Here is an 18,293-nt window from a genome sequence, read left to right as displayed (position 1 = left end):
ATGCAAACACGGGAGAAGGACAGGGGAAAGTGCTGGAGGAAATGTAGAGTAGACTTGGCAAACCACTATCACATATTTTGGAGTTGCCCTTTCATTCAGTCATACTGGCAGGACGGAATGCAAGTAATATGAATTGTTTTTTATTGAAGATGTGGATTTTTCTTTTACAACATGTTATCTGGGAAATATTGCAGCCAACTTAACAGTAAAAGACAAGTATTTATTAAAAATACTCCTAGCAACCAGTAGGAAAACTGTTACTCGAAAGTGGCTACAACTACAAAATCTGAATGGTTGGATATCATATCTAACGTTCAAAATATGGAGAGGATGACTTTTTCTTTAAAACTACAAATGGACAAATACCTGCAATATTAGGAGAAATAAATTGTACTTATGCCTTTACACAGTGTAATCTGATTTCTATATGTATTTGTTAATGTGACCTGTAAGGAAATTTGTGACCAGTCAACTGTTCATGTAAGTTCCGGTGTTTAATTTAATTTAATTTAATTTAATTTAATTTAATTTAATTTAATTTAATTTAATTTAATTTAATTTAATTTAATTTAATTTAATTTAATTTTATTTAATTTTATTTAATTTAATTTTATTTTATTATTTCTTTAAATCTATTATTTGTATTTTTACCTTGTTTTTTCCTTAAAAAAGAGAAATAAAAATAAAGTATAAAAAATGAAAAGCTCTCTGAATTAAAAGTAAGTTTTGTCATAAATTATATTGGAAGACTGTAAATACATTTATCATTTTAAATCATCAAAGTATATTTTAAAAACTAATAAAATTATTTAATTTTAATTTTAAATTGAAATAATGTTGATTTAGCCATGCACACAGCCATTGCTGCAGATAAAGCTTTAAATTAAATAAATAGCTGATTATCTATTAAATATGTATTAAATAATGATATTATTCATACAGTACAATAGTAAATATGTCATTATATTAAATATTTAAATAAATAATAATAGTAAATCCATTCCAAATAGATTATTATTTTGGATACAGTTATTCATAACAATTCATTTGATGTAAATATTGCCCAAAAATATGTGCAAAAATACTATTAATATTTCACCTCATGCAGATAGTCTTCATTTTAGTCAAGTTTCCCAAATCATATATGTTCTGTACATTTCTACATGTGTAAGTTTAGGCTTTTGTTTGTGTGAGGTATTGAAAAGGTGACCCTACATTGTTTAATTCAATTATTTTTTATTATATTTTACACTCTGTATGTCACTCAGCAATGGCACTCGGAGCTGCAGGAGCAGGATCACATATTTCAGAGTTTGAGTTTAGAGGTCCAGCAGGCTAGAGAGGTGGGCAACCAGCTCAGCCAGCTTCACCCGGACCGCAGCCCTGAATTGGACCGCTATCAGGAGAAAGCACACCAGCTTACAGACAGGTGGAGTGGAGTCCGCAGGCAGATGGAGACACGGTGAGTCCTTCACAAGACTATTATCATGTGGGTTGTTGACATGGTTTTGCATTTTCACTGTCACACAGGACATTATTTGATTATAATTCCTATTGTCATCATTTAAATTGCAGTGAATGGTTAAACATTTCAGCATTTTCCATGGACCTTTTTTAATAAAAACTGCTTTTTTAGCAAATGGCAATCATTTTTTTTCATCTATATATTTTAAAAACATATTGTGACACCTCTTGTCAAATAGCACCATGTCCTCTGGTGTGACAATAGATGCTAATTTTCAGTGTTGGGGAAAGTTATTTTTGAAAGTAATGCATTACAATATTGAGTTACTCCCACAAAAAAGTAACTAATTAAGTTACGTAGTTCCTTTTTTATTGCAAGTAAAGCGTTACATTACTTTTGAGTTTCTTTTGTGTTACTTTTTATTACTTGTTTGAGGCTTGATCTCTTAAAGAACTTGCTTTTTTTTCTTTTTCTTTTTAAATAGAGGAGCTCTGCAAATACCAACACACTGTATAACCTACACCTACCCCTACCATTTACCAAAACAATAAAACACAAAAAGTATTTTAGGATAATGCTATCTGAGAACTTCTTAACCTCCGAGCTATAGATGCCGTATATACAGACTGAAAGTTTAAAGCAATGTGTTTGCAATTTTTGAGAAGCTCATTAATTAAACTAAAAACTCGCATTACATTTTCAAAAAAGTAACTCGAATATTATTACCTTTTTTTTTTTTAAGTAATGCGTTACTTTACTCGTTACTTAGAAAATTATATTATTATGTAACTGTTGTTAACCCCAACACTGCTAATTTTAGATCTGCAATTTCATGGAAAGTTTTAATTAGTTGAAGGACCCCTAGAAAGTGCCTGGTAATTTATTATTATTTTTTTTTACATATGGAACTTTTTTTTAATTTATAAAATTAATTTTTTCCCCCCTTATTAATCCAGAGTCACCACAGCGGAATGAACCGCCAACTTATCCAGCACTTTTTTACGCAGCGGATGCCCTTCCAGCCACAACCCATCTCTGGGAAACCTTTATAATTTAATATAAAATAAATAGCACTATATGAAGTTGATTTTTAACTAAATAGCACAATATATGGATGTTTTTTCTTCAATTTGGTTTTGTCACACCATAAGACATTTTTACAGACTTCAAACTACATAAATGTTTTATTCTTCAAAGGTGGTGTTTTACCCCCAAAAAAGCATTTTTACAGCCTACAATCAAAAAAAGGCTTGCTGCTTGTTCAAACAATTCATTTAAAATGACAACTAAGGACAACTTAATTGTTTTTACAAATTTGAGTGGATTTAAAATAAAACAATCAAGTAACTTTAATTGGTTTGTGTGGAGACAGCATGAAGGAATTGTTTGGAACTCATTTTGTACAGTGTATTTGTCAGAACATTACACTTGTGCTGGTTTCCTCACACTGGCTACCAATCCAGTTGAGAATTCAGTACAAAGTACTGTTGTGTGTTTTTAAATCCCTTCATGGCCTGGCCCCGGAGTATATTTCTGAGCTAATTAATATACATCAACCTGTGAGATCGCTTCGCTCTAAGGATTGATTCTATTTGACAGTTCCGTGATCACGCTTGAAATGTTGAGGTGATAGAGCTTTTTCAGTAGCAGCTCTTCCACTCTCCTTAAGAACTCCAACTTCTGAGTCTTTTCAGAAGTCGCTGAAAACACACTTTAGCTTTTAATCATGTGTTGTGAGTTGATGTACTTTGTTCCTTGTATGTTCGCATGTATCATGTGTTTTTATATACAGCACTTTGGTTCCCATTGTGGTTGGTTGAAAGTGCTCTAGAAATAAATTGAGTTGAGTTGAGTTTGTCAACTACCCATATTTAGTAATGCATTAGATTGTAACCCAAAACCTGATATCCTACAGTCAAGCGGATCTGGAGATGCTGGGATCTGTTCTGCAGCAGTATAGAGAAGGCCACACTTCTCTCATACGCTGGATAGAGGAGACCACCGAAAAACAGGAGAACACACAGCCCGAACAAACTGACAGCAGAGCTTTGTCAGAACAGCTCGCACAGCAAACTGTGAGAGAGAGTGCTGATATTTATGAATATTTCCAAGTGTTGTAAATCAAATGTACTTGATTCAGTGTCTTCTCCTGCAGGCATTGGTAGTTGAGATTGAACAGAACCAGGTCAAACTGGATGAGTGCCAGACCTGCTCTAAACAGTACAGCGCTGCCGTTAAGGTACAGTAAGCAATACCTTAAACTAACCAGTGTTGACTACTAGATAAAGTCAAAAGTATATCTCTTTTATGCGCATGTAAGAATAAAAGCAAAATATCTAGAGTTTACATTGTGGTAGTCAACAGATATGTTTTAGGGAGGAGTATTTTATCTATTTATTTATTTATTTATTTATTTATTTATTTGTATTTATTTTTTCAAGTTGGTGTCTGCAGTGTGATAAAACGTCTTCAATTTTGAAAACTAAAGATAAAAGTACATTAAAATATTGTGTTTTAGGTCTTAAATAATTTTAAACAGGTCTTCATTTTAGAATTAGGCCGACACTAATTCACTTACCAACAACCCATCTCAATAAAACTTTTATCTAACGTTAAATTTGTTAACATGTTGTTTTTTAAGTGTGTGTGTATACAACTAGAGTGTGCATGACAATTAAATATTTTCCACTGGTCCAACTGGAAAAATGTCTTAGTGATAAGCCCTGTATAAGTCTGAAATTTCATTCCTAATGAGCTTGAAAAGTCATAAAAATTCATAAATTTGACTTGGTGAAAACTGCAGAAAACCTGTGAAAAGAAAAGATTTGTAAATGATTCCTCCTAGCATGGTTCAATTGTCAGAACATTACACAGATTATATTTATTAACTTAAGAAAGGGCTCACTGCAAAAATGCAGTTTCGTATACAAAATATGTACTCACCAGACACTTTATTAGGTACATCTTACTAGTACACTTTTGCCTTCAGAACTGCCTTAATTGTTTGTGACATAGATTGAACAAGGTACTGGAAATATTCCTCAAGATTTTAGTCCATATTGACTTGATAGCTTTACGCAGTTGCTGCAGATTTGTCGCCTGCACATCCATGATGCGAATCTCCCATTCCACCACATCCCAAAGGTGCTCTATTGGATTGAGATCTGGTGACTGTGCAGGCCATTTGAGTACAGTGAACTTATTGTCATGTTCAAGAAACCAGTCGTAGTAGATCAATCTAAAAATACTCTTACCAGCTTGTCTGACACCAACAACCATGCCACGTTCAGTCTCTTAAATCACCTTTCTTCTGCATTCTGATGCTCGGTTTGAACTGCAGCAGACTGTCTTGACCATGTCTGCATGCCTAAATGCATTGAGTTGCTGCAATGTGATTGGCTGATTACAAATATGCGTTAGCAGTTGGACCTAATAAAGTGGCCAGTGAGTGTAAATCTAATATGCACCTATTACAAAATGTGCTTCATTATTATTATATGCAAACACAGCCTCTCAACACAAAGATCCATCCTTGTCTAATTATGTTTTTCTTCTGTTTTGTGGTTATCTTTTATTTCTCTCATACGTACACATCTCTTTTTCCCTATCTCCAGTACTTTTCTTGTTCGGTCTTTTTTTTCTTACTGTGAAACTATAGCCGGGTTCAATGTTGCCCCCTTGTGGATAAACAAGAAAACCTCAAAGCATGTGTGCAACCTTGTACATGGTATAATACGCATGTGCAGTGCACATTTAATGGGCTGATTGTATAATATACTTGCAAAATCCTCTACAGTATGTGTGAAAGTATACTTTGGGATTTTTATTTCCAATCATTTCGAAGAAATGCAAACAACCACTTACTTCACAAAATATAAATGCTAAAATGTTTACCGTGTCTTCCTGTTTATGCATTAGGACTATGAACTTCAACTTATGACGTTCAGAGCATTTGTTGAATCAACCCAGAAGTCCCCTGTGAAAAGGAGGAGGATGCACTCTTCCTCAGATGTCATCACACAGGAGGTACATGCAGGAATGCTCGTACCACATTCATTTAATGGTTATGTTGGTTTTATGTTGACTTTACATGCATTAATCATATTTTAATCCTGCATCATAGTTCATGGATTTACGCACTCGCTACACAGCTCTGGTTACCCTGACAACGCAACATGTCAAGTATATTAGTGATGCGCTACGAAGACTGGAGGAGGAGGAGGTGTGTTATTATGCTTTTATAAGCCTTACACTTAATTTTTTCCTTTGTACCATATTTTCCAGAAAAAAAGCTGCACACATTTAAAAATAAAGTAACACTAAATCAAACTAAAACCTTACAAACTTACAAAGTTACTTTATTAATATTTAAATAAATGTATCAGCATTCAGAACAAAACGATAATTAAGTGTACATACACACAGGGCTTTACATTAACTTTTTTAATCACCGGCCACTGTGGCTAGTAGTTTTCCAATGTTACTAGCCACTCTGCATTTTCGATAGCTACATTTTTGTTGTTGGGAAAATATATTTTATATGCATAAATTTGACGTTGACATGCTAAAATTACTTGATTTAAATTTTATTTTATGTCCACATGCGTCCTCATTCATTTCACTTTTTGTGTGTCAAGTATGCGCTTGCTCATTGAGCATGAATAAATGGGTTGTGGTTTCATAGTGTTATGTTGCAATTAGTTTTTATTTTACATGACTTTTTTTAGAGTTTAAAATTAACGATTTACCATATTTATCTCTATAACCACACTAAACAATAATTATTTCTTAGCCACAAATTTTTAATGTGTCAAAACAAGCAAAATATAGCTGTATACTATACTTTTTATTTAACAAAATATTTCTTAAAAAAGAAAGAAAAGCAATTGACTTTTAAAAAATATCTATTGTCATGTATCAAAAATATGCTCGGTAATCTGTCAAGGCTAATGATCTCTCGGATCACCAGATAACTGCACATAAATGGAGAGTTCATGTCCCATTAAAGCAATATTGTAAAAAAAAAAAAAAAGATAATTAAACCATTTTAACAAAAAATGAAAGTAAAAAAAAAACGTAAACAAATGAAAGCAGGTGAAACATACCATGTGTGATAATGAAAGGAAGATCACATGCACGCGGTTAACTTTAGGCAATTTAATAATCTGTTCAAAGTGAAAGCAACCGGTGCTGCTTACAAAAAGACACATTTTGAGCTCTTAAAAGCATCAGGACCGTGGAGGCATGTTCATCACTTTTTGTCTAGTTTATTTGAAAGAGAACCGATGACAGTTGCGTTTCCAGAACCTGTTCCAGACATGGTTGCTTCACGATTCGGAAGCGCGCACGCGTTAAGCAGTCGCGTGCACGCGTTTTAAGAAGTCGCGTGCGCATCACATCAGCTGTTATGATCAGCCAAGTGATGATCATCCTCTCATTCGGTATTCACTTGCTTTCTTCTGCTCGCGTGATCACAATTATTTTACTTCTCGATTCTAAGATCTCATTTGCACGCATATTTTTGCACATTTGCACGCATACATAGGAAAACTACAATTAAAAAATTATTTTCAACCAGCCAAAGTGGCTAGTGGAAATGTCTGTCTAACCTGCCAAAGCTGAAATCTACCCGCATTTGGCGGGTTGGCGGGTGTTAATGTAAAGCCCTGCATACACACATCAAACAGAAATCATGTCATTTACTTTAAGCTACATTTATTCTCAACAGCAAGCCTATAGCAAAAATGATGTAATATTTTCCTGACTTGATCACATCAGATTGCTTTTGCAAATTTCTAATTTTAATAAAAAAAATAGAAAATCTGATACAAAAAGGCAGCATCAGGTTTCATGATTTAAAATGCTCTGTTTTTGCGCTATAGAAAGAAGTGGAAGAGGAGAGACAGGCCCGAGTGGGGCAGGTCTCAGACCTGCTCGGGTGGGTCAAGGGCCTACAGGAGCGCACAGGCAGATCTGCAGAGCCATCACTTGTCGCACATCAGGTAAAACTTGAGTGTTGCCTAATGGAATGGTACCTGTTTTTATGTACTTTACAGATACTCAACATTAAGGCCCAATCCCAATTTTATTTTTGTACCCCTAACCTTTACCTTTCAAACAGAGTCTGAAGGGGAAGGGCTTCAAAATTTACCCCTAAGAATTGGGACAGCACCCACACACATCATCATATGTCAATGTGATTTCTTGCTTCATATGAGATCAGACGGTTGTAACTGCTGTAGTTATTCCAGTTGTGTCATTTTTTTGTATTTATCTTCAGGAACTCACTGAAGGCAGCGATATCATGTTATCATAAGAATCTACTGTGACAATAAGATTGTAACTGTACTGTGCATTTACACCGGGGCCATATTCATCTACGTAAACACACAAAAAACAACATTAACGTTATACCAGACACTGTAAAAAGCTCATTCCCAGCCACTAGACTTTTCTGACAGGGTATTCCAGTGTCATCGAGTGTCAGAATGTTGTGGGACTGCTATACAGGAGTTATTATTATGGATTATAGATATTGAAATCTAGCCGTTTTTATTTTATTTTATGCATGACAGTAAAACACGAGCGCAGTTATGAATTTATTAAATCATATGCTTGTTTGTTGTAAAAAAAATTAATAATGACAAACAATACTCATTTGGATCTTCTTGCTGTTGTGGCTGGTGTATTCTTGGAAATTTTCTTACTCCTTGGTGTGGTCCTGAAACATCTCTGTTTAAAGGGCTATCTACCCCTTCCCCTTAGCCCTATGCCTTCAAGCTAAAGAGAATTGGGACACCCCTACCCCTTCACAGGAACAGGCAAATTGAGGGGTAGAATTGGGATTTGGCCTAAGTCAATTGTGTGTGTTAAATGTCTCTAAAAAGTACTGTGTCTGTCTCGCTTATAGGCTATTAGTGAGCAGCTAGCGGCTAAAAAAGAGGAAGTTGCTGAAGCCATCAGGAGCACCCAAGTCTTCCTGATGTCAAAACAGGCCAGCAAGTGAGTCTGCCTCATATGACCTTTAGCATATACATAAAGAAAACTAAAACTATTGGTTAAAAAACTACTTTTTAAAGTTTAAATTAGATAAAAATCACAATAAATGAAAAACTAAATGAAAATAATGACAGTCATTAAAAAAGTAATTGAAATCAAATAATGATTAGCAAAAGTAAATTTTTCAGAATTCATAAACACTTAAGACATTAGTCAAAAGCATGGCTGTATACAACAATATCTGAAACATAAAGCATACAGTTCGTTCTAACTTTTCCTCATTTGTAAAAAAAAAAAAAAGAAGTAAACTAGGCAACTACATATAAGTACCATATTTAATATGAAGACATTTTTCTGAATTCTTCGTCATTTTTGCTTTTATTTGTAGCATTTTTAAGATTTAGATTCATTGTTTGTTCAAATAATATACTTTTTATTACTAAGAGGTTTGCACTAGAGTTAATGTAAGCTGTGCAAACACTAAAGTTTGCTTTGGTCAACACTGGACGTGTTTGTTAAAAACATATTTCCCCCAAAAATGAAAACTCCATCAACTTTTACTCACACTTCACTTGTTTCAAACCTTTAGTAGTTTATTTCTTCTGTTGAACAGAAAAGAAGTTGAAAAATGTTGAAAAGCTGTAACCATTAACTTTCATAGTATATGTTTACCCTACCATGCAAGTCAATGATTATAGTCGTGTAACATTCTTCAAAATATCTTATTTTGAAACTCTACTTGAGGGAGATGTACTAGTGCATACATTTTCATTTCTTGGTGAACTATGTCATTAACTCTGATAGTCTAGAATTAATAACATTTAAAATGCACAATTATAATAACGTTGGTTTGCACTTACTCCAACAAAAAAAAAACACACATTGTTATTAATTACTTGCATGTATCTTTAGGCTGTCCCCTGAAGAGCGTGCCCAGGTGGTCTCTCAGCTGGATGAGCTGACGGCAACATACACACAACTGTGTGATAGTTCTGCCGCACAAGTGCAACATCTAGAAGAGCAACTGGCCAAAGAGGAAAAGCGCAAGGTAGAGTTAAATGGGCAAGGGGAAGTGACCAATGACAGCAGTGTTCAACTATCCCAACGCCAGCTTCAACGGCTTGAAACAATGCTTCTGAGATATATTGCTTTAAATAATGGTCATTCTGATGATCAAGAAATGCTACAGCAGTGTGTATGTGTGAGCTAGAGCGAGTGAGTCATTTTTTGTTTGTGTGTTTTTTTTATGTTGCCTGTCACGCGTGGTTTAACATTCATCACCATGTTCATACATCTCACAGACGTCTTATTTAACAGTGAAAATTAATAGCATGGTGTGAAATCTAAATCATTTTCATTTTCAACAACATGCTTGGTATCATGTCACCCACACCATCCTTATTTGTCATGTTAATCAAGCACATCTGCTTAAACACAGCTCATTAGAGTAGAATAGTGCCGCAGTTGCCACTTTAGTGTATATTTAAGCCACTTTAGTGTCCATTTAAGCCACTTTAGTGTCCATTTAAGCCACTTTAGTGTCCATTTAAGCCACTTGCACATTGTAGCTTAGATTTTTTTTATTTTTGACATTTCATTCAAAGGCACAGTTAAAACATGGTATAGTAGAGGCGTTAATGTCATTACATTCATATTGTTTTGTTGCCATACGCAGACATTGTGTAGAATTGTGCACTGTACATCAGTCATTATGTAGTCATTACTGTGTGATGGTCTGTTTGTGTTTGAATGGCTACAAGTTAACTATACATGAACAAGACGAGAGCAAGAAAGTCAAACATTTTCTTTAGGGATTGGTATAGACTGAGCACAAAACGCCAGCTGTGCAAACCTCCACCTCACTGTTTGAGCATGATGTGTCCAGATCACAGCTCTATGTTTTTTGTTTGTCTGTGTGTGAGATATTGTCTGTTTTCAGTCTGTGTCTTTAATACTGTAATTCTTTGTGAAATTTAATCAGCATTTTGCTTCAAAATCACTAACAGCTGCCGGGAGAAAATGTAAAGCAGAATTGGAAGTCAGAAATATCTGTTTTAGTCAGAATACAGGTCTATTCTTAGTTGATCAGTAATACAAAATGTGTCTATACAAACCAAGATCTTCGCATATTCGTAGGTAAGTCTCACAGTTTACACATTTAAAGAAAGTATAGCATGCAAAACTATGGTAATAATATATATAACAGGAAACAAAGAGGAATGAATATAGTAGTATTAGTCAGTTCCGGGCAGCATATCAGGCAGCTGGAGTGTGGCATGCAGATCGCTAACATCCAGCTTCTCACCCTATCGCACCTCAATCCGCCGAAACCTCGATCAGTGTGTGTGCGTCTAAGGACAACCCCACACAGTAAGTAGTGCTTGCTTTCTCTCTTACCGTTGCTTTCTTTCTGACCTAGCAATATGTTTTTAAGATTTTCTTCTGTTTTCTTTGCGCATTAAGTTTTGCTTATTATTTGCAAACTGCTGTGCTTCCAAATGTTATTTGCAAGCATCAAATGTTTTATATTTGGTTATTTTGCCTTGAAATTGATAAATAAATGCATGAAAGTTAGTATCAAAGTAATGATTGCTTCTTGTGTTGACTTAAATTACTTCCAACTATGGTGGTGGGCTTTTTCTATGCCCCTCCTAGTTAAAATATTAATAGAAATGCACTGCAAATCATAATAATTTTACTTAGAATTATTATTTTTATCTTTCCATAGGGCCAGGGGGTCATCGCTGGAGTAATTGACCTTGGCACCATGGAAACCTTTCCAGTTTTCCAGGCAGCACAGCATGGCCTCATAGACCAAGACACCTGTCATGTACTGTTAGAAGCACAGATTGTCATGGGTGGTCTTTTCCAGCCTGACTTCCCTGATAAATGCTCATTAGATACGGGTCTTTCCACTGGTTTGATTAATCGTCCTACCTTCCAATCTCTGGAAGAGTTAAGTACTGCTATTTGTCTTGTCAACACAACAAAATTTGAACAGGGCCATGAATTACCAGTTGCAAAAGCAATGAAAGAAGGTGTCATAGAGGAGCTGGTGGGGCTCCGTATACTTGAGTTGCAGATAAGCACTGGTGGTCTGAAAGTTGGCTCCAGTGGTGAAACGGTCAGTCTGGATATTGCAAGGCATAAGGGATTGCTACCCATGGATCTTTCTCAAAAGCTGCAATCCTGCCTTCAGCGGCGAGAACTTATTGATCCAAATACTGCAGAAAAAATAAACCTGATTGACTTTCAAAAGCGTTGTGTTCTCAATGAGGAGACGGGTCTGCGTTTTTTCCCAGTTAAACAAAAGCCAGGAGGAACTGTCTGCCTATGTTCTGGTGGAAAGGTGGGAATTTTCCGTGCAATTCAAGAAGGGCTCATTGACCGACATGTTGCAGTTAGACTGCTAGAGTCTCAGTTGTTTGCTGGAGGTATCGCAGACCCCCGCTCAGGACACAGATTGACTGTTAATGAAGCTGTTCAGCTTGGCCTGATGGATCAGGACTTGGCCTGCACCCTCATGACACGACAGCTAACAACAGGGGGAATAATAGATCCAGTAAGTGGGGAGCGTGTGGATTTGGATGAGGCCATACAAAGAGACCTTCTCTCTCCTCGCATAGCCTTGCGTGTATTGGAATCTCTCCAGTCTTTTAGGGCAATGCTGTGGCCAGAATCAGGGGAGCTGCTTCCTGTAAGTGAGGCACTTCAGCAGGGTGTTGTTAACAGGGAACTTGCTTTAAAAGCTCTGAGAAAACGTCATTCTGTTGGCGCTTTATATTTGCCTGAGAGTGGACAGGTGGTCCCTCTGCATCAAGCTGAGAAGATACTTGAACCACAGGCAGTGGAGTTCTTAAAGCAGACCCAGGTTCCAGATATCCTTCCCCATGCGACTCTATCAAGTTCCTCATATAAGAAGCGATTGAGTTTGGGATCTGTCAGTTCTTCGTCACCCCCTGCTTCTCATGCAGAAATCAGTTATGACTTCTCTAAAGGAGAGGAAGGCATATCACAAGAGCAGGATCAAAACCATCTACTCACTCAAGTGATGAAGCACAGCTACATTGATTGTCATTCAGGAGAACGCTTAGTCCTGCTAAAACCAGATTTCGTAGAGCTAATATGTGAAAATATTAGCTCAAAAAACCTTGCCATACCAGTTGAACATAAACTTAAGAGCATTAGTGCTACAGTGGACAACAAATCTATGAGTGAGATTAAAGAGGACTTGGAAAATGAAGAACCCAAAATTATACAATATAATATTGCCTGCAAAGACGTTTGTTTGGAACAGACTACAGAAATTCCAGAAGAAGGTCTTGCACCTTTGATTGTCACAGACAGAACATTTTCAGAGCCTTTGTATAAAGAGTTTGTGCAAGAGAAAGCTTTGTCATCAAAAGAGTTTAGTGAACCCAAGATAAAAGGCAAAATGCCCTACAAAGTTGTTAATATAGGAGAGACAATAGAAGGAACAGAAGATCTTACACCACTTGCAGAAACAAACAAAATCATCACAGAACCTACCAAAGAAATGATTAGGCGAGAAAAAGATTTGTCATCAAGAGACTGTGTAGAACCCAGGATTAAAAAAGATGTCAGTGACAGTAAGAACATTGAGAGGAGTAGTACTATAGAAGAAGCAGGGGAAGATTGTGCATACTTGACAGGCACAGTCAGAGATTTGATTAAACTTTCCCATGAAGAGGTTTGCCAAGAGAAAGTTCTGTCATTAGGACAGTATAAAGAACTCGGGATTACAAAAGATGAAACTGCCAGCAAGAAGACTGAAATGTGTGAGAGACCAGAAAGACAGATGGAAGTTTTTGCATCTTTGAAGGACCCAGAAGAAGTCTTTATAGATCCTTCACATGAAGTTTCTTCACAAGAACCCATTATTGCAACTGTTATGGAGGCTTCCCATGAGGCCTGGCAAAGGACTGTTATCACATCAGAAGAATGTCATGAACCCACAATTATAAAAGGTACAAACGCTCTGAGTAACACTGGCATGGGTGACACAATTGAAAGAGCAGAAGAAACCTTTATGGAGCCTACAGGTGAGAGTTGGCAAATGAAAGTACTGTCATCAGGAAAATGGGATGAATCCATGATTAAAAAAGGTCAAATTCCCTGGACAAACACAAATGTGGGTGACATGTTAGAAAGAGTAGAGGAAGATCATGCACCCTCGACAGGCTCAGCCAAAACGTCAATAGAGCCTTTACACAAAGAGAACTTACAAGAGAAAGTTCTCTCATCAGAACAATATAAAGAACACATTTCCAGCAAGAAGACTAAAATGGGTGAGACATTTGAAAAGCAAAAGGAAGTTGTTGCAGATTTGACACACTCAGAAAAACTCTATGTAGAACCTACACATGAAGTTGGTTGGCAAGAGAATGTTTTGTCAGTAGGAAAATGTGAAGTACCAATGATTATACAAGGTAAAACTGCATGGGAGAACTTGGGTATAGATGAGACAATAGAAAGAGCAGAGGAAGGACTTGCACCCTTCACAGGGACAGCCAAAGTTTTAACAGAGCCTTTACATAAAGCGAACTTACAAGGAAACGTTCCATCATCAAGGCTGTTGAAAGAATTAGAGATAAAGAAGGATGAAACAGCCAACAAGAAGACTAACGAGGGTGAGACACTAGAAAAACAAATGGAGTTTGCTGCAGGTTTGACTGACTCAGAAGAAGCCTTAATATGCTGTACACATGAAGGTGTTGCAAATTTGACAGGCACAGAAGAAACTTGTCTGGATCCTTCAAGTGAGATCGGGCAAAGAAAAGTTATGTCATCAGGAGAATGTGATGAACCTGTGATTAGAAAAGGCAAAATTGCCTTGACTAACACAAATGTAGGCAATACAATAGAAAGAGCAGAGGAAGATCATGCGCTCTTGACAGGCACAGTCAGATCTCTTACAGAGCCTTTACATAAAGAGAATGAGCAAGAAGTTCTGTCATCAGGCCAATATAATAAACTCAAGATTAAAAAGGGGGAAACTACCAGCGATAAGACTAAATTGGGTGAGACACTAGAAAGACAAAAGGAAGTTGTTGCAGCTTTGACTGGCTCTGAAGAAGCCTTAATAGAGCCAATACTTCAAGTTGTTTTGCAAGAGGAAGTTCTTCCTTCAAAAGAATATGACGAGCCCATGATGATACAAGGTGAAGATACCCGGATGAACATAGGTGTAGGTGAGACAATAGAAAGAGCCGAAGAAGAAACAACAGAAGATTGTGCACTTTTGACAGGTACAACTATAGAGCCTTTACATAATGTGAACTTACAAGAGAAAGTTTTGCCATCAGAAAAGTATAAAGAATCCAGGATTAAGGAAGACGAGACTGCAAGCAAGAAGACCAACATTGGTGAGATGCCAGAAAGACAAAAGGATGATGTTGCAGCGTTGACTGGCAGAGAATTAGAGTCAATGGATGAGTTTGTTCAGCAAGAGAAAGTGTTGTCATCAGATGAATGTGAAAATTCCATGATTATAATGGGTAAAATGGCCTGGGTGAACACTGCTGTGGGTGAGACAGTTGAAAGAACCGAGGAAGATCTTGCCCCCATAGCAGATACAGCCAGAGCATTGACAGAGCCTTTACAGGAAGTGAACTTACAAGAAAAAGTTCTATCAACAGGAAAATATAAAGAACTCAAGATTAAAGAAAATGAAGCTGCCAGTAAGATACTGCCACCAAGATCAGAGGAAGATCTTTCCCGCTTATCAGGCACAAAAGAAACGTATATGGTGACTTCACATAAGCTCTGGGAAGAGCAAGTTCTGTCATCAGGAGAATGCAATGATGATGCTAAGACTAAAAAAGATAAAACAGACAGGAAGAAACTTGATATGAGTAGGAGTTGTGAACAAGCTAAGGAAAGACTTTCCTCATTGACAGGCACAAAAAGCCCATTTATAGAGCCACTGCAAGAAGAGTGCTGGCAAAAGAAAGAGAAAAAGGTATCTGAGGCATCAGAACAATATGAAAAATCCAGTATTAAAACACAAAAAATTGCCAGCAAATTGACTGATTTGGGTAAGACTATTGAAAGGACAACAGAGCATCTTACACCTTCAGCAGAGATGGGACAAACCTCAATAGTGGCTTCAAATACAAGCTCAACTTTACCAAAGACTATATCAGATAACAAGATGCTCTCTGAACATCATATTGCAGATTCAACTGTAAATCAATCTGAAAATAAGCAAATTCCAAAGGTGGAACAAGCAGAGACCAGTGTGGTGGAGATAACTGAACAAAAACAGATTGATGTGGATGAAGGCAGTAGACTAACTTCGCAAGATACTGTAAAAATTGTACAATATGATCCGCTAAATAGCAAACTAAAAGAAGCTAGGACTTTAAAACAGTCTGTGGAACTGGACATTTTTGAACATGATGCAAACAGAGACTGTTTTGACAAACCTGATAAAGAAAAGAAAGAAGATCCTTTGGAATTTAAGACTTTGTCTGTGGAACTAAGTGCTGATGATGTAAAATTTGAGAATATGCCTATGGAACGACAGCAGGGTGATCTTGAAATTAAAGGTGCCGGCCATATGAGAAAAGATGGGCTTGAAACAGAGATCTTTCCTGATTCAGAAAGCAAGAAACAGCTGGTTGATACAGTGATTCAGGAGAGCAATGACACATCATTGGAGGTCCTGACTGAATTTACCTTGAAAGCAGAAAAAAGACTTCAGCAGGCCATTAAAGACATAAGGCCTTCAAAAGGCAAATATGTCAAATCAGAGCAAACTCGAAGTACTAATCAACCTCAAGAGACTTCTGAGATCAGATGGCAAGAGGTTGAAGTTGGGAATTCAACAACATTACCCGACTGCACCACAGAGACAAATATCCTAAGGCAGACAGACACTAAATCTGCAATTTCTACTGCCAGTTTCTCAGAAAACAATGGTGACAGCAAGGAACAAGTCCTATCTACTAAGGAAACAAAAGCAAAGACTAGGGTCAAGTGCCAAACAGTAAGTGAGCCTGCAGTCTCTAATGTTATTTCTTCAGATATTGATGAAGACTTGCAAAACAAGGAACACATGCTAAAAGAAAAAAAAACGGGAGGTCATGGTTTTGAGGCAGAAGCTGAGGAAATGAAGGACAGCAAGACAGATGGATTTGATGTGGTTTCTACAACCACAATGGAAGTAAAGGTACCAGGAAAGAAGAAAGGTAGAGGGAAAAACAGCAAGAAAGCTAAAATGGAAAAGGATGAGAGGCCACTTGTTTCAGACACCTCAGTCAGAATATTTCCTTCAGAAAAAGCAGAGCTTGATGAACAAGGTGGCTTTACAACCAGTCAAGAACCTTTCATAAAAGATGGCAATGAGACAGTACAGCAGTCAGAGATGACCCAAGGAAGTGGAACTGTGTCAGGGAGTGGAGAGAATGTTCAAGGCCAAGATATGGAAACTGGGATAGATAGAACTGCTAATGAAATGAAAGCCCCCAAATGGGAGTCTGATCGTGAAAACAATACAAGCCAGAAAGAGAAGACTTTAACACCACACAGTCCAACAATTTACAAAGGCAAAACAGACCAGAATCAGGAAGTTACTGAGGTCTCTAAAGACCTCTGCACTGAGGTATCAGAAAAGAAGAAGAAGAAGAAAAGCAAAAGTAAAAAGGCTAAGCAAGTGGTCATTGTTGAAGAGGGAGAAGAAAAAAGAGATGATGAGACGGAGAAAGAGCAGAAGATGATAATCCCTGAGGTTCAAACTCAAAGCAGCCAGTCAGATCAGAAAGAACATGTGAAGAAATTAGAGGAAGCTAAGCAGGCACTGGCACAGAAGGAAATACTTTTGAGGAAAGCTAAGGAAAGCATTCTCAAGAAGGTGTTTGAGCGGGGAGTGAGTGAAAAGCAGGCTGCTGAAGAATTAGAGGCTATGCGTCACTCAGCCAATAATGGAGAACGCCGTATAACCGCACAGGAGGGAAATAGTGTGGAAATGACAAGCAATAAGCAAACTCCAAGTAAGAAGCAAGACAGTAAACTACACAAGTCAAGGCAAGAACTTAGCAAAAATAAAGACAGGTCGATGCCAACCACTGCAGAGGATCTACCTGGGGCTGATATTGATGCATGCTCCTCAACTAAAACACAACTTCTTCAAGATCAGCGTGACAAGAAAACTAAATCAGGATTAAGTGAGGATGATATGAATCAGGACATTTCATCCTTGAAGTCCTCTGATGACATTGTGGACATTAAGCAGAAATATATTGTTAAAATACCAAATTTTATTGGGGAAACCAAAGAAAGAAAGGCAGAAGAACAAAACATTGAGCCATTATATTCAGAAGATGAAAAGTTAATTGAATCTGTAATTGAATTGACATCACCATCAAGCAGTCACGAAGTTGCCAAATCGTTACCAGTCGAACATGTTACTGACATTCCTGCAATAAAAGACTCTAAAGAGCTTCTGTCAAGTGAGGCGTGTACTCCGATGGTCAAGATAGAACCAAAAAAGGTGAAATCAAGTGAAATTTATTCGAAAAGAAATGAGGAGACCCTTTTCAAAGATGAACCTTTTAACCAAGAAAATAACATTTCTGGGCTACCCTTTAAGGAGGTTATGCCAGAGTCTGATAACACGCAAAAGGAAGTGGTGGAAGAATATCCAATGGGTTCAGTGGAGAGACAACCTGAAGTTCTTCAAGTTAATATTGAAGAAATGGGTAGGGATGCTACAAAAGTCAGCAAGGTAAAGAGTCATTCTATAGTTTATATTTATATACAGTTTACTATAAATTGGATCTTTTAAATAATTTTCCTTCTCTTTCAG

The 18,293-nt window shown here is 36.9% G+C and overlaps 1 protein-coding gene across 41 annotated transcripts in view; it reads left to right on the top strand.

Moving 5' to 3' along the window:
• Positions 1 to 18,293, top strand: part of macf1a (microtubule actin crosslinking factor 1a) — a 311,815-nt gene that overhangs the window by 190,200 nt on the left and 103,322 nt on the right. For 32 of the 41 annotated variants that reach the window (XM_068215319.2, XM_068215321.2, XM_009294348.5 and 29 more), the window contains 9 exons: positions 1,269 to 1,462; positions 3,381 to 3,540; positions 3,621 to 3,704; positions 5,384 to 5,491; positions 5,589 to 5,687; positions 7,348 to 7,467; positions 8,376 to 8,467; positions 9,377 to 9,512; positions 11,193 to 18,212. In XM_068215319.2, coding sequence (XP_068071420.1) covers positions 1,269 to 1,462; positions 3,381 to 3,540; positions 3,621 to 3,704; positions 5,384 to 5,491; positions 5,589 to 5,687; positions 7,348 to 7,467; positions 8,376 to 8,467; positions 9,377 to 9,512; positions 11,193 to 18,212 — 8,013 coding nt within the window. The remainder of the gene's footprint in view (positions 1 to 1,268; positions 1,463 to 3,380; positions 3,541 to 3,620; positions 3,705 to 5,383; positions 5,492 to 5,588; positions 5,688 to 7,347; positions 7,468 to 8,375; positions 8,468 to 9,376; positions 9,513 to 11,192; positions 18,213 to 18,293) is intronic. The other 9 variants (XM_073931813.1, XM_073931811.1, XM_068215317.1 and 6 more) reach the window with 1 other exon arrangement.

This window comes from Danio rerio, chromosome 19 (assembly GCF_049306965.1).
Source record: "Danio rerio strain Tuebingen ecotype United States chromosome 19, GRCz12tu, whole genome shotgun sequence".
Classification (NCBI taxonomy): domain Eukaryota; kingdom Metazoa; phylum Chordata; class Actinopteri; order Cypriniformes; family Danionidae; genus Danio; species Danio rerio.
The sequence above is the reverse complement of the archived record's forward strand: the minus strand, read 5'-3'. Positions and strand labels throughout refer to the sequence as shown.